The following is a 27,495-nucleotide window of genomic DNA, read 5'->3' as shown; positions in this document are numbered from 1 at the left end:
AATCTGACTCCATCAAATTCCACCCTAGATCGAGGTCTGAACCTGGGGACAATTCATGTTGAAAGTGTTTGTTCCAGAGTAACTTCAGGTTTGTATGCCTTTGCGGAATCTGGCAAAACACTGTTCTCACGACATTCTGAGAATGGCTTATTTTGCCCTTGTTTTATCCGCACCTTGCATATGGAGTAAGACTCTGGGGTAAACTGTGCAAACAACAAAACTGTGTACGAATCATTTCAAAATTAAAGAGAAGAGAGTCGTGCAGGGATGCCTTCAGGGAGCTTGGTTTACTGACCTTGCCCTGCCTCTACATCTTCGAGGTGGCTGTGTTCTGTAAATCAAAGAGCACATTGGCTCAGGGAAGGAACATTCACCAGTATGAGACAAGAGGCAGGGACAACTATCGCAGTCAACCACATCGAACGGTGGCGTCTCATAAATTTGCCATCGCAGGCTGGTGTTAGGTTGATTAATAGGCTCTCTGAGGATTTTAAAACATTGGCAGTAACCAAAGAATTTGAATCTCGTCTTTCAATGCCTATTGGTGTCAGGTGCTTTTGACACGGTATGTGAGTTCATGGAAAGAAAGCCGCCCGTAAATAGACAATTAAAATGGAAACACGTTTTAACAGGATCCGATTAGCCATTGCATGTTTGTCTGGATGAGGGACTTTTTGTATGTTATAATTGTGTGTGAATGAGTAGATAGGCTAATACATTTGGCTAATACAGACTGCTTCTATACAATATTGTATGCGCTGTTAAAAGGCAATAAAGACTGATTTGATTTGATTTGAAAAAGCACTTTATTCAATGTTCGACAGTATGCCCTGTACAGAAACCCGGCAAATCTTGGTCCGAGAATGGTGGGGGATTTCCCCTCATTCGAGTATTTAGTTCGTTATACTCACGCTAGGCGAGCTACTGTACAATCAAATGAACTTTACAGGCAAGGTAGCACTTCTTGGTCCAGGATGTTACACGCTCTATACAGAGCCTCGTAACTTGCGGGTCCGGACCAACACGTTCAAGGCCCGGACCAGCATGAGGCGCGATGACCAACAAGGTACGCACGATTTACGCTCCTGGACCAGCAAGTGCTGAGGTTCCAAACATATATATATATATATATATATATATAGGCTACAATGTAATGGTTACTTAAGAATGGCACCACCGATAAATATAAATTCAAATGTGTCCTCATATATTTTTATGTTGCCAATAAATAAGGCTTAATATATGCATGAAATATTAAATTCAAAATCATGATTTTTTTTAAATTTAAGGGTAATATTGTAGATTTTGTTACAAAATAAAAATTTGTCTCAAAGAATACTTTAAGGAGAAAAATTACTGAGGACCACAATGACAGAGAATTATTTCAGAGAACTATGATTGTTTTGTCGTTATATGAACTAAACAGTCTGTCCTCTGTAACAGCACAATGCAAGCAGGCCTGCTGTTTATAGAACTACTGGTATTCATGAGAGAAGAGGAACGTGCTCCAGAGTTTAATGACGTAAATAAGTGACGGTTGTTTAAATATGCGGTGTTTAGTGGTTGATGCTTGCTCGGGTAACACTGGACCCTCAGATGTAAATTTGAGGCTCTTGACTTACGAGTATTTAAGTTGGTAACCACGACTTCTGTGAGTGCATCGCCACATGCGTAATAGATGTAATACAGTTTTGGTGTAAGCTTAATCTTATACATTGAGGCTTTTTGACGTATGATGGAGAGGATAGAGTCCAATCCTCGAAATACAGAGGTCTATATTTGTAACATATAACAATGGCAAATGTCCATAATACTATTATCCTTTCCAGCCATTATGAAACATTATGACTAAAATAACTCCAAAGAAGTAAGATAAACCTATATCCTCGCTAAAACAAAATGATATCATACTACGCAAGACAAACTGAATCCAAGACGCCATTTCAAGGTTAAGGATAACCAGATGCTACAAGTGGCGGCGATCCCATTTACTACTATCAACTGACTTGTTTTATCAGTGAAAACCACAACAGTCTGGACAAGTAGTCTTTCTACCAATAAATCCGTGTTATCTAAACGTGTTACATAATATTCTTCTACTTACACTTTAAATGCAATAAAATTTTAAAACGAAACGAGAGTTTAATATTTGTGACAAATGGAAGAGCTGAACGCTGTCAAGTCCTTCTCCACAATAACAATTCATCGCACTGAATACTCGTTACTCAACTGACTGGTTTTATCGGTGAAAACCACAACAGTCTGGACAAGTAGTCTTTCTACCAATAAATCCGTGTTATCTAAACGTGTTACATAATATTCTTCTACTTACACTTTAAATGCAATAAAATTTTAAAACGAAACGAGAGTTTAATATGGGGGGGGGGGGGGGTGGGGGGGGAATCTTCAAAAATTATTCTGCTAGGTCACATAGAATGACACTAATCCTTTCTGATGGCATTATAATCTAAGGACATGTTCTTTAGGGTGACAATCCACAGACAATATTATTTTGTAGAAAATGTGACTAATAATATTTGCTAGTTGGTGGAGTACTTTCTGACTAAACATAGGCCACCAGTTCAGAGCACACTGGAATTGTTATCAGTTTTAAAAGGCTTTAAAAATTAAAAAGAAAACTTCATAAAAGGAACTAGTAGTTGAATGAACTGACAGTAATGCCTTGTGCTGATAGTGGCAAATGGAATACATCCCTCAATTTGTTCAACTATAACAGCCTCAGCATGCTCTGAATGGTGGCCTTCGTTTAATCATAAAGTAGCATCGGTTGTATAGAGTTGAGTTTACAATTTTAAGGAGGGCCTAATTGGATATCTTCTTCATTTGTTTTGTAAAACCCCTGGATGCTAGAGAGACCTTTGAAGCCTAAGTGCTGAGGCAATGTGCCTCCACACAGGAGCAGAAGAACTATGGTTGTCCTTTTTCTTGTCTATTGCTCTAATTCAGAAAATATAAACTTAGTTGTCAAAGTGGAATTTTTCAAAAATAAAAAGCAGTAAATTTAGAACCATAACATAGTATTTTTTACTTGTACTTGATGTAAGTTTTTGTAATTATGGTTTTTACTAGATTATGAATTAATATAGTATTAAAAGTTACAATTTATTAATATTTATTACTCTTTTTAGGATGCCAATGAAAATTCATTCACCATTTGATAAGGAAAAAGCTATCACTTCTAGTTCACCTGCTTCAGAAATAACAAAGCAAAATGTAGAAGAGGAGGTTTGTAAGACTATCAGAGCCCCTTTCTTACTGGTGACTTGAGGTCTGTGATATTAAACTGTATCCACCCAGTTATACAAATGATCTTAAATCAACAAGAATACAAAAATACGAAAACTATGTGTTTTCTGCTTTAGGCAGAGAAAATATATAAATCATTTAAACAAAATTTGTGATCTTGAAGTTGGAGCTTGTATTGGTTATTCAATTTGTCAATAAAAACCCAATAATTATACTTTTATTTTTTGACGTGTTTCAACAGCAAGTCTATTTTCATCATAACAGACAAAAAAAAATTAGGATGTAAAATCTATACAAACGGTCTAAATTAATTCAATTAAATGAATGTTTTGCTCTTTTTTTACTTATTATGACATTTTTAATATTACATACGCATACTAATTTGAATTTTAGACTCTCTAAAAGAGTGTTCTTGTGTGAAATATTTTTGTTCTTTTATAAGGAGAGTGTTGTACTTCTCTACAGTGACTAAACAAATACAAAATACAGACGAACTTTATGAATCTCTGTGGAATAAGTATAATATTACTAGCTGTACGTATTTCTATATCAGAATGGTTACTAGGTGCTCATATAATATATAATATAATTCAACAAATAGGCATACTATAAATAGTGGAAATTAGATTTAATAAACCACAATAAGGATTTACAGTTTAAAATACAGTAAATGAGATAAAAATTTTACGTTGGCCAATCTGGTTGAAATTTGAAATCAATATTTAGCACAAAATTATTTATTAACTGTGAATTTGTGATGAATATTAAATAGTAATTTTTTATTTAAAGCTGATTACACAGACCTTTAGCCAGACCTTTTGTCACCAGTCCAAGATTATTTGTTTAATAAGTTCTTACAGCAAATAACTTATCTTTGTGTAAAATTTGTTATTGATGACAGTTAATTTAAAACTTGGTAACAACATATCTGACATTTGCCATTGCTAAATTGATAGAACAGTTTGTTTTGAGGATTGAAATCCACCCCCTTCTTCAAGTGTTTAAAGGTTTTAATGCATAGGGTTAAGAAACAGCAAGTCAATATATCACAACAAAGTCAAGAAATATTACAACAGAACAAGTTTTATGTCAAAAACATCCATGCATGTACCTATGTATTAAGTTCTTTAATTCCTGAAGAAGAGGATCCAATCCCGGAACTTGGTGTTCTATTCTTGTAACATGTAACGATGGCAAATATCCAAAATCCTGTTATCCTTTGTCCTTTTTGTTTTACATCAGTCCTGTTCAAATATTTATGTTATCGTGGCAAGACATTGTTTAGTTCTTATTGATAAATACAAAAGATTTCTAATAATTATTGTATAAATATTTTGAAATAAAGTAAATTTAAGAAGATTGATGATGTTAATTTTTCTTGAACATTCTAGATTAATTTTATCTTTATTAAAACTGTTCCTACTTATAAAGGTTACGTATTATCCTTTAATTTAGCTATTACTGTCATATTATTTTGTCTTTAGATGTACAAGATTTAATGTTTTTACATCTCAAATAAAATCAAAACTACCATATAGATAATGTACACTTTCGTAATGTATTTTAAAATCACACAGATCTGAGGATTAGACTTGTCAGTGTCCAGGTCCAGGACTAGTGGTGTAATGCTTGTTCTGGCTTGCAGCTCACCTCACAGACCATTGGGTAGTGGTGTGACAGTTTTTTTTAAGCTATTGGTCTCGAAATAGCCATACTATAGTAGATGTATTGGTCTTCCTAGCTATAAATTTATGCAGTAAAATAAATACTGGAATACATTAATATACTGCTTTGTTGATCATTTCACGTATTGCTGTAGAATTATAATAACATTTTTTAACAAAAATACTTATAGAGCTATAAACCATTATGTGAAATGTTACCATTTTTATTACACTTAGATTAATTGTTAAAAGTAATTTTTTGTGTTCAAATGTTTTGGGCAATTCATCTAATAATGTGGAAATTTACAGGAGGAATTTTAAAAACAAGACAAGCAGAAATGTAGATTAATCATTGCTTCACATTCTAACTTAGTACACAGTAAAACAGGTAAACAATGTACATCCTGCATGATAGCAATTGCATGCCTCTAAATTATAGAAGACTAGGAGGATTGTAGAAAACTAAGACATACTTCTATCCTGCATGATAGCAATTGCATGCCTGTAAATGGAACAAGACTAGCAGAAATGTAGATTAATCATTGCTTCACTTTCTAACTGTACATAGTAAAACAGGTAAATTAGGTACATCCTGCATGATAGCAATTGCATGCCTCTAAATTATAGAAGACTAGGAGGATTGTAGAAAATTAAGACATACTTCCATCCTGCATGATAGCAATTGCACAGTTGTAAAATTTAATTTTGCAAGTTCATTGTCCGTACATTGATTAGTTTTCACTGTTTGTCCATACTTAAGTTTTTTATTACATCTGAAGAAGACAATGTATTACAGTCATTCATTCCTTCATTATATCAGGAGGAGAGTCACAGGATTATCCTGTTTTTATTATTAAATTCAGGGCTTAGCGACCTGTCAGGTTTTACTACTTTGTCAAGGACTGGTTATTATATGACTATAATAAATAATGAAATCGATCTTAAGACAAATTAGCTGTTCAAAGAGATGATCGATAGGTGTAAATTACCATCACTCACTGTCTCTCTCACTAGAAGTGTGGAAAGCAACAGTGGCTGGCCGTGTTGTATCATCAACCCCTGCAGGTTGCAAATGGACTTGTCGTCCTGTATCTTTTGTTGTAATGTTTTTCAGCTGTTGTAGTTTAAAAATTTAAACATACTATAAGAACAAAGATGAAGTATTAGACATGGTTCTAATTTTAGTTTAACACAAGTTAAAATATTGAATATTTGCATCAATTGGAGTGGGGGTAACAACCCCCACAGTAACCACCCCAGCAGCAACACTGAAGGGATATGATTTTCGATTTCTCAAATGGCCAACCATAGAATTACTAATGCAAACGTCTCTTCTTAATAAATATACAGAAATTTTAGTTTGTGAAACTAGAAAAATTATAAAATGTTTAAAGGTCCATAGGCCCATTTCATGCTAATTACAATTATAATAATTATAATCCCCTTGTCAAAGGAATGTATTATTTTTCAAACAATTTCAGACAAAAGCCTTTTAAAAATTGTAAAGTGCAACCCATGTTCATAGTGATATATTTTAATGTTTCTTTCAACACCCTTCCCTTAACGGTGGGTGCCCCATGCATTGGCACAGATTGCTTGAGCCTAGAGCCGCTCCTGTGTTTACACTCTACAGGCTCTTAGAAGCCAGTTGGTTCAGTGCTCATGAGTTTCAAAGTCAAGTATTGTGAACTCAATCACAATTACCTGTATTTTTTGGTTAGTTTGTCAAAAGATCTACATTTTTATTTAGTTTATAATATTGTAGATTACATTTAGCACTCAATGCATATTTGAATTCTGAGGAATAGATCTTTCAAAGATATGATTATAGATTGATTCGTGAATAAGTCAGAGGTTGAGGTGATGTCTGTAATTTACATTAAATAAATACTGTTACAAGTTAAATAATGTCAGAATGTACTAGTATAATTTTTCCAACCGAATGAAAATTTCCATGATACTAACTAATTGTGTTCTATATAAAAAATTATGTAATAAACAGACACCATTTGTACTGATAACATAGATCGACTATTTGTTTGTTTTTATTTAAATTTTACAGTTTCACAGAAGCAGCAATTCTGATTATTTGAATCTGTTCAGTCGTACGGTCACCAGTTATCAGCACGCAAGGAAGAACTGAACCTGGCGAAACACGTTACACCGTGCGGCTTCCTGCACACGAGGATCTCGGACAGGGGAGTGAACAAGTGTTCGTTGGAAGTCCAGGCTATAGACTACACTGAGCTCACCAAGGACATGACCACTGAGGTCCGAATCTCTAATTTGGACAGGAAGGTTGTTGCTGTGTACCGGCGAAAGGAAGATGTTCTAATTTGTTTGTTTCTCCAGGAGACTCGGCTGCCGCCTGCGCCTTCAGAGCACGAAGTTGAACAGATCCCGGCTGAGCCTCCTACCAAGCCTGTGCTCGTCATCGTTTCAAAACACGAGTTTGATGCTGTTCTCCTGCAGAAGAAGAAGATCTACTCCCAGACAGAAGTGATGGTCCCGACTCGTGGCCAGCGGGCGTACAATTGCAAAATGGAGATTTGCGTCTATGACCTGGAAGTGGACAACAGAATGGTGGATCACATTTTGTGAGTGTTAAAATGTTTTAGGGGTGTGCAATCCAATACAATATGATAATTATATGAGGTATAGCAGCTGCAGGTAATTATATTGTACCATTCTCCAAAATTACATCATCACAGTTTTTGACTTAGCCAAAAGTTTTGATTTAGCCCAGTTACAGAATCTTCATGTCAAAGTATGATACACTGTCATAGTAAGTGTGATAAAAATTTCAGTTTGATTCTGTCATTTCTAAAAAATCTAACTCCTAAGTTAAAAAAACAAAGTTTTTGGACCATTGCAATTAAAGTCAGCCCTACCTAAGATATAGGAAATTAACTATAACAGTAATGCTCACATATTCTTTTTAAACATCCAGGTCCATCGGATAGTTGGTTTACGTCCTCTTCTAATTTCTCCAACCTGCTCTTTGCTTACTCTTTTCATCTATCTGGTTTTCCTTTAGTTCTGCAACAGCAAGTAAAGAGTTCTGTAGAGCCTTTGTAGTTTTAATGGTATTGTTGCCTTCAGTTATAGCTAGACGTTTCAGAACCTTGCAACTGGAGATTGGACATATGCTAAATGAGAGCACAGTCTCACTTAAACTGCAGTGTTTTGGTTCCCAAAAATTCAGATTTTTGCAGCCGAGCTCAATTGAAATTGATTTGACTTTGATTTAGATTTTAAGTTTGTTTATGTAAACTTTTAAACCTCACTATCAGACGAACATTTGAAGACTGTCTTTATAAAACTCCACAACAACAACAGGAATACAGTTTGGATATTGGTAGACTCCACATGTAGTTACTGTTCTTTAATACTTGCTCCAGTTTTCGTTACCTTTTGGACAAAGTAGATGACTCTGGTGTCCACCTAAAATATCTACTCTCATTGATATGTGGTAGTTTAGAATAGATTAAGGCCTACATAACCTGTTGCTACACATGCACATATAATGTATTTTTAACTTTGGAGAGCCCTAGCTCTGGGAAGTGTGTTTTTAGAAAAATAAAAAATGCCAAGAAAAGTTGTCACGTCAGATTCAGACACAACTGCATAAAATGTAGGCCCAAAAAAATCCTAAAGGCTTTGATATCAATCCCTTGACGTTTACACACTGTAGGCTTGACTTGAGATGGGATTGCAAGAGGAATGTGTGTACAACCAACTCTATAGATTAGTCCACTAACTCAAGGATTAATGTTGCAGTGAAATAAAGCATAAAGCTGAGGTTGTGTTGTCATGAAAGCTGAACAGAAGAGGCAGACATGGAATCCAGTTCCAGTCTGTGACATTGTCGGATTTCAGCAATAGGTGAAATAGAGTTAAACTGAACATTTACATTGAATCAACCCTTCCTACCTTAGCTGTGTTATGTGTACAAACTTGGTTGCTTTGCCGTGCTTTGGGGATCGTGTCTGAAATATCATAGTTCAATGAAATGTGCACCTGTTGAGACAATGAGAACACCTCATCATGTAGCAGCTAGGTCAATCAGACAGAGCTCTTTTGTGTAGCCTTTGTGTCTCTAATGTTGAAACGATGCATCACAAAAACAACTTAAGAATTCATCGTTGCCGAGAGTAAGTTGAACGTCTCAGTTATCGACTGGCAAGGATGGTTGTCAACCAAGTAGGAGGTGATTGTGGTGCATTCTAGGGTACTGAAATCATGGTATGTACTGAGTACTGAGTAGTATTGCCAGGTACTCTACTGTTTTAGTCTTGCTGGATCCCTTCAGACAGATGTAGAAGTCAAGTCTGTGACAGTGTCGGATATCAGTGCTGTACTAAACACGACATTCACGTTTATCAAGAAATCATAACATTTTTGACTAAAACTGAAAACTGTCCAAAGGGACTGATATTTTAGAAGTATAATGTGGGTATGCAAGCAGGAAGGTGACTTTTGGCATAGTAACTAAATAGGTTTGAGAAACATACTGAATCATTGTACATTTATTAATATTGTCTAACATTAATATAATGTTTTATAATTTCAGAAGGAAACGATAAGTACTTACCTGAAATAAGTGATTTAATGTTCCAGGAAGTCGGAGAAGAATCCTCAGGTGTTTGTGACGTGGAACTTCCTCGGCCTCGAGCAGTCGACTCTGACCATGCCCCTGACCCAAGCCCACTTCCACACCAACGTTGTCTACTCCGGTCCACTATCTGAGGAGATGTCTCGCCACGTTAATCAAGTCTGTTTGACAAAGTGATGTTTAAGTTTAATCAGTATTAAGAACTGTTGCCTTTTAGCAAATGTCAAAAATTTATAATAAAATTGGAAAATGTTAAAAAGCCATTTATACACACTAAACTACCATGCCCAATTGTGAATGTTCAACTTTTCATTTGTTACATTTTTATACTTAAAAAATTAGATTTTTTGTTTCAGTTTTCTGTGTTACAAACTATAATTAAATAAAAACTTCAAATCACTTATAGATTGTTGAGTTAAACCAGGAGATTGGGAAATAGTTTTTTAGATACTAGATGTAGGTATAATATTAAAGTTTTTGCTTCACATTTTTGTATACTCAAATTTAAATGTGATACTCTAATTAGCATCTCATAAATTTCAAGGTAGAAAACAGATTTTGGCACTATTAGCCAAATAGACAGTTTGAAGTAGCTGACCGATTGATGGATTGGTTTCCTAACCTTTTGAGTTCAGCACATTTTATTAAGAAATGTTCTGTCACGTTAGGTAGCCAGCACTACTGGTCATTTCAGTTTCATTATTACATTTATCTAACAACAACTTAAAGTATTCAAAAACTGCTTTTTAGTGGCCAACTGTTGTAGACATATGGGAAAAAGAAAAAACAATTAGTGGGCAGTTGTGCTGGACATTCATCCAATTTCAGGAGACAAAGCAAATGACCAAATATTAGCTGACCCGGCCACGCTTTGCTATAAATAAGTAATATCAAAATTCTTTACTGCTTATTATGTATGAATTAAATGTTATCAATCAGGTTTGAAAAGGTGATCCTTACTCTAAACAACTATGTTATTCTAAATTTTAACTATTAATTAAAATTAAATTAAGCTCTATTTGGTGCACAATATTTTTTGTTAATCTGTTTTTTGCTAGAATAAATAAATTATTGGTTTAACAACATGTGAGCATGCAACATATCTTTTAAATCAACAGATCTTTTAAGTTAAAAGGTTCAATGTTAAAACTCTGTACGTCTAACAATAGTCATAAAACTGAAAAGTTTGACACTTTCCCTCTGATCTTTTTACTTATAAACTGAAATAAAGAATCAACAGAATTAGTAGTTTTATTATATAACTGATAGTAGTGTAATGTATAACAAATTAAATCTGTCCTTGCTGTCTAGTTATTTTAACAAAACTAATTTTCTTAACTTGGAACCCATTAAAAATATGAGTTGTACTTTCATAAACTGTGTTTACATAGAACAATAGATTGCATTTATCAGACTCTAGAAGTGAATTCAACCAAGTTCGCAATAAAAAAATGTATTAATCGTGATAAAACAATCCTATCATTTACGTTGGACCAAACAGTACACATTTATAAAATTGTATTGAAATCGGTTCATTGATTTTGGAGATTAACGTAAATGAACATTGTAACACAAGATTTTTATATATAAAGATGACCGAGATGGTAAAGGAATAGTAGCAACTAGTAGTGCTGGCCATATGAACATAAAGGTTTAAATGTATTGTTTTCTTAATGATATGAAACACTAGACTGAATCTGTACATCAGACTCAGTTAAGATGGCTGTATGTAAACAGTATTTTTGATTTTGTTCATTTAAAATGACAAGAGATTATTTGAAGTAAATGTTGAAGCACTGTTACAGAGTGAGATGCCAATATACATGATGCTGGTGAAGTCCGATGGTAGTGTGGAGAGGGTGGGGGAGGGCAGTCTGAACCTGACTCGTGCAATAACACTGTTACAGAGTGAGATGCCAATTTACATGATGCTGGTGAAGTCTGATGGTAGTGCGGAGAGGGTGGGGGAGGGCAGTCTGAACCTGACTCGTGCAATAACACTGTTACAGAGTGAGATGCCAATTTACATGATGCTGGTGAAGTCTGATGGTAGTGCGGAGAGGGTGGGGGAGGGCAGTCTGAACCTGACTCGTGCAATAACACTGTTACAGAGTGAGATGCCAATTTACATGATGCTGGTGAAGTCCGGTGGTAGTGTGGAGAGGGTGGGGGAGGGCAGTCTGAACCTGACTTGTGCAATAACACTGTTACAGAGTGAGATGCCAATTTACATGATGCTGGTGAAGTCTGATGGTAGTGTGGAGAGGGTGGGGGAGGGCAGTCTGAACCTGACTCGTGCAATAACACTGTTACAGAGTGAGATGCCAATTTACATGATGCTGGTGAAGTCCGGTGGTAGTGTGGAGAGGGTGGGGGAGGGCAGTCTGAACCTGACTTGTGCAATAACACTGTTACAGAGTGAGATGCCAATTTACATGATGCTGGTGAAGTCTGATGGTAGTGCGGAGAGGGTGGGGGAGGGCAGTCTGAACCTGACTCGTGCAATAACACTGTTACAGAGTGAGATGCCAATTTACATGATGCTGGTGAAGTCTGATGGTAGTGTGGAGAGGGTGGGGGAGGGCAGTCTGAACCTGACTCGTGCAATAACACTGTTACAGAGTGAGATGCCAATTTACATGATGCTGGTGAAGTCCGGTGGTAGTGTGGAGAGGGTGGGGGAGGGCAGTCTGAACCTGACTTGTGCAATAACACTGTTACAGAGTGAGATGCCAATTTACATGATGCTGGTGAAGTCTGATGGTAGTGCGGAGAGGGTGGGGGAGGGCAGTCTGAACCTGACTCCTGCAATAGACCAGCCCGACCGAGGGTTCCTGCGCTGTGTCAATCTGTCTGGTAGTCACGGCTCTGCAAGTGTCTACTGCTCCTTCAAACTGCACGAGTGTTGTCCAGGAGCTGAAGCTGCTACTCCGGTGAGTCACCTGGTTACTGTACAACTGTGTACTCAGTTTATAAACATTAACTTGTTGCAAACTGACCAATTTCTTTAAAAACTTTTCAGGGATTTGATTTGCACATTCTTTGGAGGTTACTCTACGAGCTGGTATCAGAAAGTTCCCGGACTGTCTGGTAATTTTTTTTTTTTTCTGGGCTATTATTGGCTGATATCCCCTTCAAAATAAGCTCCATTTGAGTTGATACAACACACCCATTGTTTTTCCATGACTGGAAAGTGTCAAGCTTTTCCTGAAAGCTGTCGAGAACTTCCTGCATTTTTCGTACATCTTCAACATTGTCAAAACGGTGACCTTTCGTGTGCTTTTTCATTTTTGAGAAGTAATAAGGGGCTAAGTATGGTGAATATGCAAGATTTGGAATGGTAGCTATATTGTTTTTGGCCAATAACTGTGCTGTTTCATGGAAGCGTGAGCTGGAGCGTTGTTGTTATACAACAGCCAGTTTTTGTCTTTCCATAAATCAGGCCTTTTCGGCACACTTTTCCCTCAAACACCTCAAACCGCTACTATAAATGTGTTAAATACTATTAATCCTCAGGTCCAGGATAGCCTGGGAATTGTGACTGCGTTTAGTTTTAAGATTTAGAATAAGATAACTTGGCAATGTCACTAGTTTGTTATTTTTGCAATAAATGTAACACAGAAATGTGATAATGAAGTATTCAATGTTTTGTCCTGCTGTAGGCAAGAGATGCATCACTTTTGTTGTTTTGTCTTGAAATTGTTGTAAATGACTAATAGATAGGAAAACCCAGGTGAAACACATCCAACACTATGGACTGCTAAAAAAGATAAAAACGGGTATAAAACGAACCGTTATCCACTATAATGAGAGGCATGAATATGTTTTTATAATGATCTGTATATGAAGGAAATTTATTTGAGTATTGTATTTGGTGCCTTTTATTGACCAAGCATTAGCGAAGCATGTCACATGAGGGCTGTACAAATTTCATTTCTGTCTATCCAAAAGACACCTTGAGAACCAAGTGACATATGCACTTGAAGTTTTGCATTTAGCTTCATTTTTACATCGGAAACATAGAGTTCAGTGATGGAACATACCACCATGGGATTTGATTAAGCGTCAACGAACATTTTTACATTGAACTTACGAGTAACGATAATTGCTCTGAAAAATGTATAATAAATAAATTTGTAAAAAAACTGAGTAAAATTACATGGCATTTTAATATGTGACTTAGTGACACACGTAGCATAACTATCTGTAAGATACCGTGAGAAAGGTTTAATCTGTAGACCTTAAATTCTGTATGAAACTTTATTTCAAAATAGACCAGAATGAATTCCATGATGTTGCATGTCTGTCCGTGGGATTTGGGTGAGCATCATTTAACACATTTACTGTGGCAGACTCACATCACCACTACTCCCACTGTCCTAGAGTCTGGGCGCAATGAAGGTGTTATGTCTGTCACTCAATTTGAAGGCTGTAAAAATTACACTTTTATCTGCTGGAGAGATGTAAAAATATATTTAATGCATATAATTGTCTGTCTGTGTATCATTCTGTCCACAGGACATCTCAAGAATGAAATGAACTATAGAACTATAGACTTGAAATTCCACATGCAACTCAGCAAAGCCTGTTGGGTGGCGTCTGCCAAACACATACCTTATGGACAGAGTAAACAAAAGTTCAGCCCCTTATAACTTCACTAAAGTAATAAAATAATGTCATGTAATTGCTTGTATATGAAATCTAATGGCCACAGTTACACTAAGCGATTATTTAATTGTAATCCAAAAGAACATAATAAACAATACTATTAAAGTGGAATTTGCTTGCAGCCTTCTTAAAATGAAACTTGTCAGTAATAAAATTAGAGGTTATTAAATGTTGTGTAGCCAGCGGAGACTCTGGAAGTTGGCATTGGACACCTGAAACTGAACGACCACGAGCACACAAGTCCAGATGCAAACCACCTTTATGTTGAGTACTCTCTCTTAGGTGATTCATATTTTTATTGTTCTGCAGTAGATAAATGAACTTGTTAGTAATAAGAATATTTTTATAGGCGCTGCTTTCTCTACCCTTGTATAACTAGAGTTTGTTTGATAAAAACACAAATTATTGTAGTTTGTTAAAGTAAAACATTAGATTTCATTTTCTTTTCATCATTTACTCCATTGTTGTGTAGTAGTATAATTTTAAACCGTCCCCTGAAATATTGTATTACCAGAAAACACAATTTCTGTGTCTTCTTGCGTCACTTAATTAAAAGGAACAAAAATTGTTCCAAACTGTGTTTGAAAATGAGGGAGGGAAGCAAAATGTTATCTCACATAAAATTGTACTCTGGGATGAATCGCTGCAGTGCATATTAAAAATCAGGTGGCACTCTGTATCTGATTGTCACCCAACCAGTCACTCTTTCTTGCTTCCTAGATACAGTGAAAAGTGATAGTGTTGTTTTAAAGTTAATAGTGGAAGTGTTCCTGGTTTACTGTTACGGACTTGGAACAGCTCCTTTAACACTTTTATCAGAGTTTAATTTTTCGAACGTACTTTTATTGTTTCCTGGATGTGTAGAAGTATATTGCGATGTCGAGAATTTTCCTGCAATAAAGTAGTTAGTTGGTTGTGTATTTAACCTTTTATTACCACACTGATGTTAAGACTCAAACAATATAATCGAACCCTGGATCATCACTGATATATTACAAACTATTTTTGTAATAACAGTGCTGAAATATAGCACTGTCTTCATGTTGTACTTTCTAATCTGTTCCGTGGTTCATTTTAACTAAATATCTGTTACTGCTGCTCCAGTATTACAGGGAGCCTATATAAAACAACTCAACATTACATGCTATATTTAATATATACCATGTAAGTTCATTGTCCTTTAGAGTTCATTGGAAAGGTCATACCTGTTATTTTTGTATTATAGTAACATTGACTGATTCAATAATTACACAACCTTTAAAAACAAAACATAGTCCTAAGGCCCTTACTTACTTTTGATGAATTTAGAAGAACTTTATTTGCCTTTACTTTCTTAAAATCTCTTGTTTTAATTCATATTGTTAATATTGAATAGAGTAATGAGATTACAACTGCAGGAATGTTTAGCACACGTTTGTTACACAATTGGAATGTTTGTTGTTAGGATATTGTGGACCAGAACTGGAGACAGATAGTGTGCCCAAGTCAGATGTGATGCGATTCAACCATACAAAGCGTGAGTAAATATAGAGTATTATTAGTTATTCTGTACAGTTGTGGTCGTGTTATACTTAATGATTTATGTAAGTGACAGAAAAATATTTTGAATTGTCTTAAAATATGGGTTGTACTGACAAGGTCTTAGGTTCAAATATAAAAGTATTTCATGTAAATTTGGACCTTGTTATACATTATTATAACTCTAGGTTACATACTACAACTTTAGCTACCAATTTTTAGTTAAGAGTGTGTCCTTATTTGTATAAGTATGTACGCAAAATTTTCAATCAGATAATTAATTATTTTAAGATCGTTTCTTTGCCAAAATGTTGTATTTTATTAAAAAGTTATTTTAATCTTTTTTCACTGCTGAAATATTGACCGCTGCTGAAGTCCGACTCAAGATATGAATCAGTGCTCGTTACCAGTGTGTGTCCCGCTATTGTGTATCGCGTGCATGAGTTTGGCCTAAGTAAGTTTCAGCCAGCCTATTGAGTCAACGATATTACCATTATATTGTTGATTGATTTATTTTTATTTTGAAATGTCTAGTTTTGGTGTGTGTTTGGAGTCTATTGCAGGTAATAAGCCTAAAGTAATGTGCAACGACTGCAAAGCTGATGTTCTGATGCATGTGCTTGAAGTTCAGTAAAGCGGGCGAAGACTGCATTACCCAGGATGGTATGGTGTGGAGATGTAAGAACTGAGCAACAGAGAGGCAGAAAAGTATGTGGCTTGAGTCAGAGGTGGGCGAGGGCGGGTTATCTCTTGAAGATGTTATGAACGTCGTCACAGAAATAAGGGACAGTCAAAAAGAGTATGAAAAAGTTTTAATACTGCCATCAAAGCTGTGAATTTACAACTTGCAGAAAATACAGATGCAGTGAATGCTCAGAACAACGAGTGTGTAGTAAAATGAGTAAACTCATAGAGGCCCTCCTCGCAACTGAAAATGGCGAATTAAAAAAAATATTTAGGAGTTGGAAACTCATCTAGAAGACATTGAGCAATACTGAAAAGAAGCAACTGCACTGAGATTCAAGAAATTGCTCTGGAGCCTGCAGAAGATGTGTTGGGCATTGTTAAAGGCGTCAGAAGGGCCTTGGACTTTGATATTTCTGACACCACTTCTGTGTTGGGTGTACAGAAAACTGGAGACAAGCCACCAGGGATAATAGTGAAGTTTGTGTGTCACATGAACAAAGGTGTGTTCATTCAGTGAATACTTACTTGAATACTTGAATACTTGTGATCTACGTCGCTGACCGACACTTGTCAGATAGACTGCGTCATTAATACACACAGTGTAACAATAAATAGATAATTAAAACATGTAAAAATACATTACAAAATATTTACAAGATGGCGTACGACGTGAAAGTTAAAAAAGTGGCTCATGATTTAGTTCTTCCAGGGAGTACAGAGGCCTCTCAAGCAAACGATCCTTTAACACCCCTTTAAAATCTCTCATTTCCAGTACTCGCACATTCTGCGGCAAAGTGTTAAAATCTTGATTGCAGACTGTGGGTAGGCCTTTTGAGTGCCACTGAGACGACAGCGGGGCATGTCGAGGTCCTGAGCTCGGCGGGTGTTATATTTATGCACGTTGTCTCTGGTCACAAAATCAGCCAAGTTCTCCCTAAGAAGCACCAGGGTGTTGAGGATGTACTGGCTGTATACGGTTGAGAACGCCGAGTTCCATAAAAAGGGGCCGGCAGTGTTCGCGCAGGGGGCCGATGATGTTAAGATTCTTAAGGCCTTTTTCTGCAGCAGCAATACATCCCGAACAGCCGGGGAATGTCCCCACAGCACAATGCCATACATCAGGTGACTATGAAAAAGGGCATGATACACAGTCAAAAGATAAGGTCTGGTTATCAAAGCCCTTAGCTTCCTCAGGAGGTAAATGACTCGAGAGAGTTTTGGTACATACCTTTGATAAGTGGTCGTTCCAACTTAACTTAGAGTCCAGCCAGAAACCCCAACAGCTTTACCGCCTCCTGGAAGGGGAAACCCCAGTCTTCAGAGTGCAAAGGCAGCGTCTGGGTTTTTTCTTCATTTATCTTAAGTCTATTACAGTTGAACCAATCTTTAGCCTCCTCTAGTAGGTAACTGGCTTCCAAACGTAGTTGGGTGATGTCGCTCCCTCTGCTCATCAGGGTCGTGTCGTCTGCAAATAAACAAAGTTTGGTCGTTTCATATGCAGGTCATTGATCATGATGGTGAACAAAAACGGCCCGAGAACGAGAACAGATCCCTGTGGAACACCATGCAGGATACTTTTAGTGTTTGAAGAAGCCCCCATAAGTGACACTAGCTGTTTACGATTGGACAAGTAATTGCAGACGCTGCTTAGCACTGTGCCCCCTATCCCGTATTTTCGTAACTTTGCTGACAAAAATTTCGTGGGAAACTACGTCAAACGCTTTACTTAGATCACATAGACCAAGTAAAACGGAATCTCTGTCCTCAAAAGCTTCAGTAATCCTATCAACTAGGCTAAGCATGGCTGTTGTTGTTGAGCGTCCCCTTCTAAACCCATGTTGAGCGTCAAGTAGCAATTTGTTCTGCTCAAAGTACTCCATAAGTTGGGTTTTCATTATGGTTTCAAACACCTTGGAAAAGATAGGCACCAAGGAGATCGGACGAAAGTTAGATGGCAGCATGGGATCGCCCTTTTTAAAAGACTGGTACTGTTCGAGAGGTTTTCAGAATCTCTGGAAATATCCCATTTCTGAGGCATGCATTAACAGTTAAAGTAAGAGGCCCTACAATCTCATTTATTACAGATTTCAAAATAAATGTAGACAACCCCATGAACATCCTGGCTCCTTGAGTCCTTAAATCCCTAACCATGCTTAGTACTTCAATGGTACTCACCTCCTTTCCACTTAATAAGCCTCAGTCCTGGTATAGGGTCCATCATTGTTGCAACAGGGTCTGTCCTGCACATCAGGCAAGCTTGAAATGATGTTATCAGCTACATTGGCAAAATAATTATTGAACTCATCAGGAGTCGCCATAGTCATGGGGACAGGACCAGATTTTCCTGTGACTGTTTTACTATTTCCCAAGCAGACTTGCATGGATTGGAAGATTGTAAGATGTGGTTAGTATTACTGTTCTTTTTAGCCTCCTTGACCATCCAACTGTACTCCCCTTTTCCTTTCACAGTACATTTTGTAATAAACATCCTTAAGAGCCAGGTTACCAGCACTCTTATGATAGTCATGAAGAAGCAAAACAGATGCACGCATTTTAGCAAGTTCAGGGGTGTACCATTGTTAACCTTGGGTCCTCTGTTGGAGTAAGATGGTTTTAGGCTCATTATGCTTATGCTTGAAAAACTTTACAGGAAACAAAGAGTCGAATTTGTCCTTAAATGTCAGAAAAAAAAAGATTCAAAATTAGCAGCAGGGTCAATAGGTGTTTTGCTTAATTTCCACTGGGCATTCATTAATTCCCTACGTAGCAAGGACAGGTTATTTGAATTTATAACTCTCTTTTCAATCCTGTAATTAGCAAGCCAAGAATTGGTGCAGGGTCTTACCATGTCTGTTGAAATCGTCAGCAACACAGCTCCATGGTCAGCTACGAGGGGATTGACCACTTCAGTTTCTGTGTTCCACGAGTCAGCGTTAGTGGCCGCAGCGTCCAAACAAAGCAGCCCCACGGGTGGGCACACGAGATGTTATATAGAGACCGTTAGCTACGCAGAAGGTTTGAGAATGCGGCCTCTTCTCTAGAGGGTATCTCCAAGTGTATATTGAAGTCGCCACAGAGAACTATATTCTTAACTTTAAGTTTGGACAAGTAGTTTAAGCACAAATCAAGCAGGTCCAATAAAATGCTCAAAGTCCCCAGATGGAGATCTGTACACTGATACAAGAATGGTGGACACATTAGACATCTCTACAGCTGTCAATTCCAAACCATTTTCAACACAATAAGCATCAAGATTAATTTGTTTGCAGTTTAATTTACTAGAGGAAAAAATGGCTACACCTCCGTTTTTATGATTACTACGGCAGTAGATGTTGGTAAGGCCTAGGTTACCCAAGGTCTGGTAACAACAACTTTCCTCATAAGTTAACCAATGTTCGGATAAACATAGTACTTCACAATTTACTTCTTGAATAAACAGAGTTATTAGATCACACTTATTTTTAATACACTGAACATTTAGGCTGGCAATTTTTTAGTTTACTAGTAGGCCTACATTGTCTATTTACATCAGAAACTAGGCCTAGGCCCTAAAAGTTTGTTAACATGTCTTGGGTCGTTAATTGTAAGATTTAAGTCCTTAAGCGGCTCCTCTGCCATGGGCCTAATCCTAAAAAATTTTCACCAGAGGCTGGGAGTGTACTATCAAGCCTATTTCGAGTTGGCCTACCTCTACGAAAAACTGTAGTTACAAACCAAAAGACCCTCGGGCCAGATGTCAGGTTTCAACAGTTTGTCCTTGTCTTCAAATGGGATACTTATTTTGTATGACCTGTATCCCGGGAACTTCGTTTTCACCTCTTCACAATCAACTTCACCAGTACAATATTGTTTGACGTGTTCAGTAATTTCACTCGATGTAACTTTTCATTCCTAGACGGGACACAAACAAAACGGCTTTCTTGCCGGCCGGTGTGTAATGGTGGCGGAGTGATTTTTGGACGTACCAACAATGACCTCACTTGATGATTTTATTCTTTCAGGTTTCATTTTATTTTCATTCCTGACTACAGTTCGAGTTATATTTCGTTGGTTGCGCCTTGTCTGTACAGTTTTCCATTTATTTACATTTTCGGACGACATGTTAGATTTGGAACTACTTTCCATGACCGTTTCGTCCTCAATAGGTTTGACATAGCCACCGGTTTGATCCATGATTTCATGTTCGTCCATTACATCAATGACGTCACTGCTACTACAATTCGGTGATAACGCAGAAGACAATGTCCCTAGGCCTATTTGAAACATTTTCAATTTTAGAAACTCTGGCATTTAATTTTAACAAATTTTCACTTATAGTTGTCAATTCATCGAGTACAATAGATAGACTTGCCTTCCCATCCTCTTCGCTATTTGCAACAGGTTGATCAGACTTGTTCTCTATCATCTTCTTAACCTCAATACGGCATGGTTCGCAGTACCACGATATTTTTTTATGGATACTTCTAAGATTTGCAAAATCCTTTGCTGATAATCCGACACACGCTGTATGATACCACTTTTTGCAAAAAGCATAGCACCCCACTGAGTTTTTGCCGGTCCGTAACGGTTTATCACACACAGTACAAATTTGAGCCACTTTTGTCGTCGGCGCCATCTTGATCCACTTGTGAGGATCCACTTGATCCAGTGGAGGCATGTGAAGACGACCCTGTCGACCCGTCACATTGGCAGGAAGGACGATCGCCCGATCTATGTCAATGAGTCACTGTCACCAGCTCGGAAGAGGTTACATGCATTGACAAGGAAGTTTCATCTTGAAAACTACAAATTTTTCTGGAACAGCAAAATCTCCATGGGAAAAGAAGTACCAGTCAAGGTCATCAAAAACGAGGAGGACTTACAACAGTATATGTAATTATGTACATATTTTCATTTAATATTCATTTTTACACAATTGTAAACGTTTCTGGTATTTTTATTTTTGTTACATTTCTACAAAATAATATTATTTTATAATTTCTCTTTAAACCAATGACGTACCTGCTAAGCACTGTAATGTCAGTGAATATAAGTTAGAATATTATAACTATTAACAAGTTGATCCTTTAGAGTTCATTGGAAAGGTCATACCTGTTATTTTTGTATTATAGTAACATTGACTGATTCAATAATTACACAACCTTTAAAAACAAAACATAGTCCTAAGGCCCTTAATACTTCCTTTATATCAATGCAAAGTTCCCAAATAAAATACCTCCCTTTAACTTGACTCCACTGCATGCTGATGATCACGTGAGCTGATAACCTCGAAATGTCGACCCCAAAATGTTTTCTGTCACAAAATGCTGACCACGAATTAAGCTAAGAATTTAAGCTTTTTATTTTAATTAATAAAATAAAAACCGCTTCACCAGAAGGGTTCCTTTTGCGCTTCACCAGTAAGCACATGCAACTTCGTTACTGGATTCAATTATAAAACAAATTAAGACTTAATAACTTGTGTATTATTCACTAAGATTAATTAACACAAAAGTAATAATTACAGACTCAGCTCACTGGATTTAGCATTGTGACTGATACAGGCATTGTTTAATCCAGGAAATCTATATACCGAAAGTGGGTTTTTAACATAAAAAAAGAAAGAAGTGCTTCTTATGATGATTGTTTTACTGTATTATCAAATATATAACATATGGTATACATTAATTATACAGTATTTTGTGCAAATACTGAAAAAAAATATTTTTACTGACTTTTAAAATATTTTTATAGTCACAAAGGCATATAATTTGCAAATTAAGGTCTATTCACACACATCAGTTGAGTCACAGTTCCGTCACAGTTCAGTCTCAGTTCAGTCACAGTTCCGTCCGGAATTTGTCAGTCAACTGTCCGTCAGTTGGCTTCAGTCAGTCGTCAGTCACTTTATACAGTGATTTTACAGTTAAGCTTATTTTGTCATGAGTGAATTAAATTGGATAATATATAATTACCTCAATGGCTGATTTTACTACAGTAGAGTTAGCTGCAATAGCGATAGCCTTAGATAACGAAGAGATTGAAAATAAGAGAAAAAAGCGAAGGATATGGGTTCATGATTTATGGAAGAAGAGGAAAAGTCAGGGAGAGTTCATCACGTTATTTAAGGGACTAATGGACGATGAAACTAAGTTCTTTAAATATTTTAGGATGACCATTTGATGATCGTTATGATCATAACAAACAGTCTTTAAAATATAAACTCAACACAGAAATACAACTTTTATATAAAAACGCAATCCTAATAGCAAACACATCCGTCATGCGACCGTCAGGCGTCCGAACAATCCAAAAATATCGGTGGGAAGAAATCTGAAAATGACTGACGGACGCCGGCAGAGCAACTGACGTACCTGCGCCGGAACTGAGCCGGATGAGTGTAGATAGCGCAACAGAAAATCCATTAAAGAACAAATTTCTTGACTGTGACGTGACTGACCTGTGACGCGCCGGAACTGATGTGTGTGAATAGACTCTTTATCATGTTAAAAGAGATTTATAGATTGTGTTTTAAGAAAGAAAGGAAGGAAAACTCTCATACAAGTTTCCTTTCAATTCCTTAAAAATTCTTATGAGTGTTTAAGGCACTGCTCATAATTTACACTTTCCTATTATAATTTGAAGGATTAATAGGTTTTTATTAACTGGTGGCTATCTTGATTTTAGCCTCATAAGAACAATGTTAAACTTTAAACACTTTTACAGCGTTATATGTAGTTATAGAATTATGGAATTTAAAAGATAAAATAAATTGCATCAAAACAATGTTAGTATTTTTAAATTTATTTATTGGTTTTTAAAAATCTTAAGTTTTTTTATACTTCATTAATTGAATACTCAAAAGTATACACTTCACAACATAAACTAAAAAGTGTTTAGATTCCTATTAATCATATCTTTAAAATAAAATTCCTCTCATAATTAATTGTACAACCAATAATAAGGATTAAGGTGTTTGAAGTTTTATAGGATAAAATTAAAGGCTGATCTTGTTTGGTGAGCAATGTTATGAAAGTAATTTCGACAGTCCGACAATCTAACTGAGCCCTTTGAAACTGTTGTGCAGGACTGAAAGTGAGCAAGTCCAACGCCAAACACCTGGAGCCTATGTTGAAGACTAAACATGCAAAAACACTGAGGTTTATTATACTGGCAGAACCCTGCAGCCTTACCCAGGAAACTGAAATTGAGGAAATCGGGTATGTTCACTTTACATTAAACATTGGTATTAATACCATGAAATTTGAATCCATAGGTGTTAAATTTGGTTTTATAAAAATCTAAGGCACACCTTGTGGTTTTAATTACTCGTTACTTGTAATTAAATGTGTGCAAATTTTAATTATTGTGTGACAAAAGTTTTATACTCATAAATGTTGTAATATTTTCATTAAACATCCATCAAACCTTTAGGCTCTTTTAAACTTTTTATTTATAAAAAAAACAGAATATTTATTTGATTATTTGTTTGAAGTTTATTTTTGACAATGGAAGGATTGTGAAGGAAACAGGATTTTTCCGGACATTTGCCATCGCTCAGTGTAACAAAAAAATCAGCAACACAAGGTTTCGAGATCTGCAATCTGATCTCTTTTTCAGTAAATAACCAACCGAACACATAATTACAAACTAACTCTAAAACATGCACATAATAAATTCCAGGGATTTTGACTTCTATACAAAATCCCTGAAGTTGACTGAAACTGACAAACTAGTAAGTTTTGACGTTGAAAGTCTATTCACAAATGTACCAGTTCCAGAAACTCTCGGAATCATTGAATCACGTCTCAAAGAAGACCAAACATTAAAGGATAGAACTAAACTTCCTGTGTCAGTAGTTATGGAACTGTTAGAATTATGCACTCAATGCAATTATTTTGAGTTTGACAATGGAAGGATTGTGAAGGAAGCAGGATTTTTCTGGACATTTGCCATCGTTCAGTGAAACAATAAATCAGTAACACTTGGAAGAGTAGGTAGAAAGTACACAACATTAGAACACAAATACTCTTAGACAAAATCTCGTAAAAACAAAACCAAAAAATGGCACCCAGGATTCCAAAAACTGTGTTTACAGTATAAAATGTGAATGCAATAGGGAATACATAGGCGAGACAAAAAGATCATTAAACGTAAGGATAAAAGAACACAAAGAAAACACATGAAAGGGTTTCACAGAAAAGTAAAAAATTACACACCATTGTTGGTCCGAAGACCATCATATGAATTGGGATGAAGCCAACATAATACATCAGGAACCACACTTCTTTAAAAAGAAATTAATAGTGGCAGACCAACCAATCAGTCAACCGTCCAGATTAGGCCGCTTTGGTTGCTAATTCTAAAAAATGAACTAAAAAGAAAACCAAAAGTATCAAACAGATTAGATATTTGTTACAAACCAATGTGGAACCACAGTAGGGTTTTAAATAGTTCATCTAGTATGAACCAATAATAAAAAAGGGCCCATTCCTATCCCCCTTCCTTTTTATTACAGCCATCTTGTTTTTTCCGTGATGATTGGCCAGTTATAGGTAGTTGGTCGGAGAATGTAGACCTATTGTGACCTGTACTCTGTAGTTCAGTTTGAATAATTAGTACTGTGTTTAGATTTTTATTACGTGCATGTTTTAGAGTTAGTGTAATTGACACACAAGATAATGGTTGTGATTCCTGACTTAGGCATTTCACAACACTATGGTTTGATTTGTTTATTTTAACCTAGTTTGTAATTATGTATTAGGTTAGTTATTTACCTGAAAAAGAGATCAGATTGCTGATCTCAAAGCGTAGTGTTACTGATTTTTTGTTTCACTGGACGATGGCAAATGTCTGGAAAAAAACCTGTTTATTTGAGCTATTTGAAGAAATAGGATCATAACAGCCTGTGCTATATTTATGTATTTGTGCAGACATGCTGACCTGAACCTGATGGAGGAGATAGTGCTGAAAGATCAAGATCTGATCAGCACGGAGATACCAGTGTATGACAATCGGGGCCAGTTGTTGGGTAGTCTCAGTGTCACAGTCATCGGCAACTCCACTCTACAGAACTATGTGAAGAAATAGGATCATAACAGCCTGTGATACACTATGTAATACATTATTAAGATGCTAATAAATGTAAATAACTAGGATTCAAGTTTTTAACTGTTTTTGAAATATCCCAGTTTTTACATAAAAATAAATTTTTGTTCACCTACAGTGTTATACGGCTTCACTTTTATGTAATAAAATTGCTTTGTAACTGAATTCAGGATGTATATAGACACATATTTTAGTGGGTTTAAAACTGTAAAATGTATTATAAAGGTATGCTTGTATAATAAATAGAATGTATAGACTTGACTCTTAACTAAAGACATAAACATGAATGGGTATTGTCTCCCCAGGGCTCACCCCTGCTTTGGCAGAAAGAGCTTGAAACGTAAACATTGCTACCCTTCCGTTCTTCCAAAGTGAGATGTTAGTCCTAACCTTACCCATCCTGAATATCCTGCCACTCCAGAAGTAGCAAAAAGGTCCTTTTAGGACTAAGGGCAATGAGGAATTTCCTCAAATTTTTGTTCTAAATGTACAACAAAAGAAACATTCAAAAGATATAACATAAATGTTGGTATCAGAAACACACAACACAGACACCAGTGGTGTCATATATTTGTCAACACCAGAGTGGTCTCGTCTAGTTGTAGAACTTGAGCCCCTATTATATGTGTATATTATTGTATATAAATTATATATACAGAGTGTCCCACAAAGAGGTTTAATTAAACGTTTGATTTTATATTACTTGCCCATGTATGCACCGAACATTTTTAAACTCTATACAATTCGTTAAATTGGTTTTTAAAATATTCTGTAAAAATTTCACGTCTCTAGCAATTGTTAAAACAAAATGGTGGCATTTTGAAAAATTATACTTTAAAAAACAGTATTTTTGGTTTTGTAAAATTGTTTATTGTCATATTCTAGAGAAATAAAGCATTTCAATCAGAAAATTAAAACATAGCCTATTAAAAAATCTACAATTACAGTCCACTATTATTCAAACTGTAATCCACAGCAGCACATTGATAACAGCAATTAACAAATGAATCTTGAGTTCCTACAAAGAAATTCTACGGTATCCGGAGAAGTTGATCCTCAATTGATTGTTTAATTTCCTCATCATTATTGAAGCTATGAGTATTAACTTATTCTTTTAAGTAACCCCATAGGAAGAAATCACACACAGTTAAATCTGGGGATCTTGGTGGCCAATCTAAAAAATCACTTCCACAACCAATCCAACGGCCATGAAGGTTGTGATTTAGTAATCGCTTGAGAGAGTTTAAAAAATGAGGAGGAGCACCATCTTGTTGGAAGATTGCTTGATCCATTTCTGGAACCGTAAAATGAGGCAAGACTTGTCCAACAATGTGCATTATTGAGCAGCTGTTCTCTAAAACTGCAATGCAGTAATCAAATTAGGTAATTCAAGAAATTAATTTTTATAAGAAGTAAAATGGTAACATTTTCTACATGTTACCATTTTGTTGAAGATGGAACTTGTATTGAGTAATTGTTAACTTATTTACATTTAAACACATAAACCAATATTTAAAACTTTTATTTTTGTGAGGCCTTACGATAGCAAGGCTATCTTCGTCAGACACATCACAAAAGTAAATAAAAAAACTTGTATTTATATATATATATATATATATATAGTTGGAAGAAAAGAAGTAAGTACATTTTGTGACAACTGAAAACTGAAACATTGTTTTTATTATCATTGGATCTATATGTACTCAATAACTTGAAAACTGTTTGAGATAAAAAATGTTCTATAAAATGAAGTTTTAAATTATTATTAAGAGTTATCACACATGCAATCAGACAGACTGTCCTTTTCACTCCAAAACCAATATGGTTCTTTCTTGGACCACAAGGACCCCATGGCGACTTTGTCATAATTAAAAATGCAAATTAATAATAATTGCATTGTTCTGATGGAATTGCAATAAATATCTATAAAGATTAAATCATTATTCTATTCACTTGTGAAATTAAAAACATTTAATACCTTACCCTTAC

At 35.9% G+C, this 27,495-nt stretch overlaps 1 protein-coding gene across 3 annotated transcripts; it reads left to right on the top strand.

Annotated features, from left to right (window-relative positions):
• The first annotated feature begins 3,135 nt into the window (after positions 1–3,135).
• Positions 3,136–25,556, top strand: LOC124355289. 3 transcript variants are annotated; one of them, XM_046806358.1, is made up of 9 exons: positions 3,136–3,246; positions 7,035–7,202; positions 7,284–7,528; positions 9,552–9,705; positions 12,270–12,479; positions 14,394–14,496; positions 15,659–15,730; positions 23,486–23,618; positions 25,332–25,556. In XM_046806358.1, exons 1-9 carry the CDS (start codon positions 3,151–3,153, stop codon positions 25,486–25,488), a joined length of 1,338 nt encoding a protein of 445 aa, XP_046662314.1. In that variant the 5' UTR covers positions 3,136–3,150; the 3' UTR covers positions 25,489–25,556. The 3 variants fall into 3 exon arrangements, with proteins under 3 accessions (XP_046662314.1, XP_046662315.1, XP_046662316.1); XM_046806360.1 differs by lacking the exon at positions 3,136–3,246 and adding an exon at positions 5,260–5,319; XM_046806359.1 differs by lacking the exon at positions 7,035–7,202.
• Positions 25,557–27,495: the final 1,939 nt, after the last annotated feature.

Source organism: Homalodisca vitripennis, chromosome 2 (genome assembly GCF_021130785.1).
Source record: "Homalodisca vitripennis isolate AUS2020 chromosome 2, UT_GWSS_2.1, whole genome shotgun sequence".
Classification (NCBI taxonomy): Eukaryota; Metazoa; Arthropoda; class Insecta; order Hemiptera; family Cicadellidae; genus Homalodisca; species Homalodisca vitripennis.
The sequence above is the reverse complement of the archived record's forward strand: the minus strand, read 5'-3'. Positions and strand labels throughout refer to the sequence as shown.

Bases quoted from the DNA above. Each gene is read 5' to 3' on its own strand.
- LOC124355289 (XM_046806358.1), top strand. From the start codon at position 3,151: ATGCCAATGAAAATTCATTCACCATTTGATAAGGAAAAAGCTATCACT. The intron at 7,529-9,551 runs GTGAGTGTTAAA...TTAATGTTCCAG, and splicing joins AGAATGGTGGATCACATTTT to GAAGTCGGAGAAGAATCCTC. The intron at 9,706-12,269 runs GTCTGTTTGACA...ACACTGTTACAG, and splicing joins TGTCTCGCCACGTTAATCAA to AGTGAGATGCCAATTTACAT.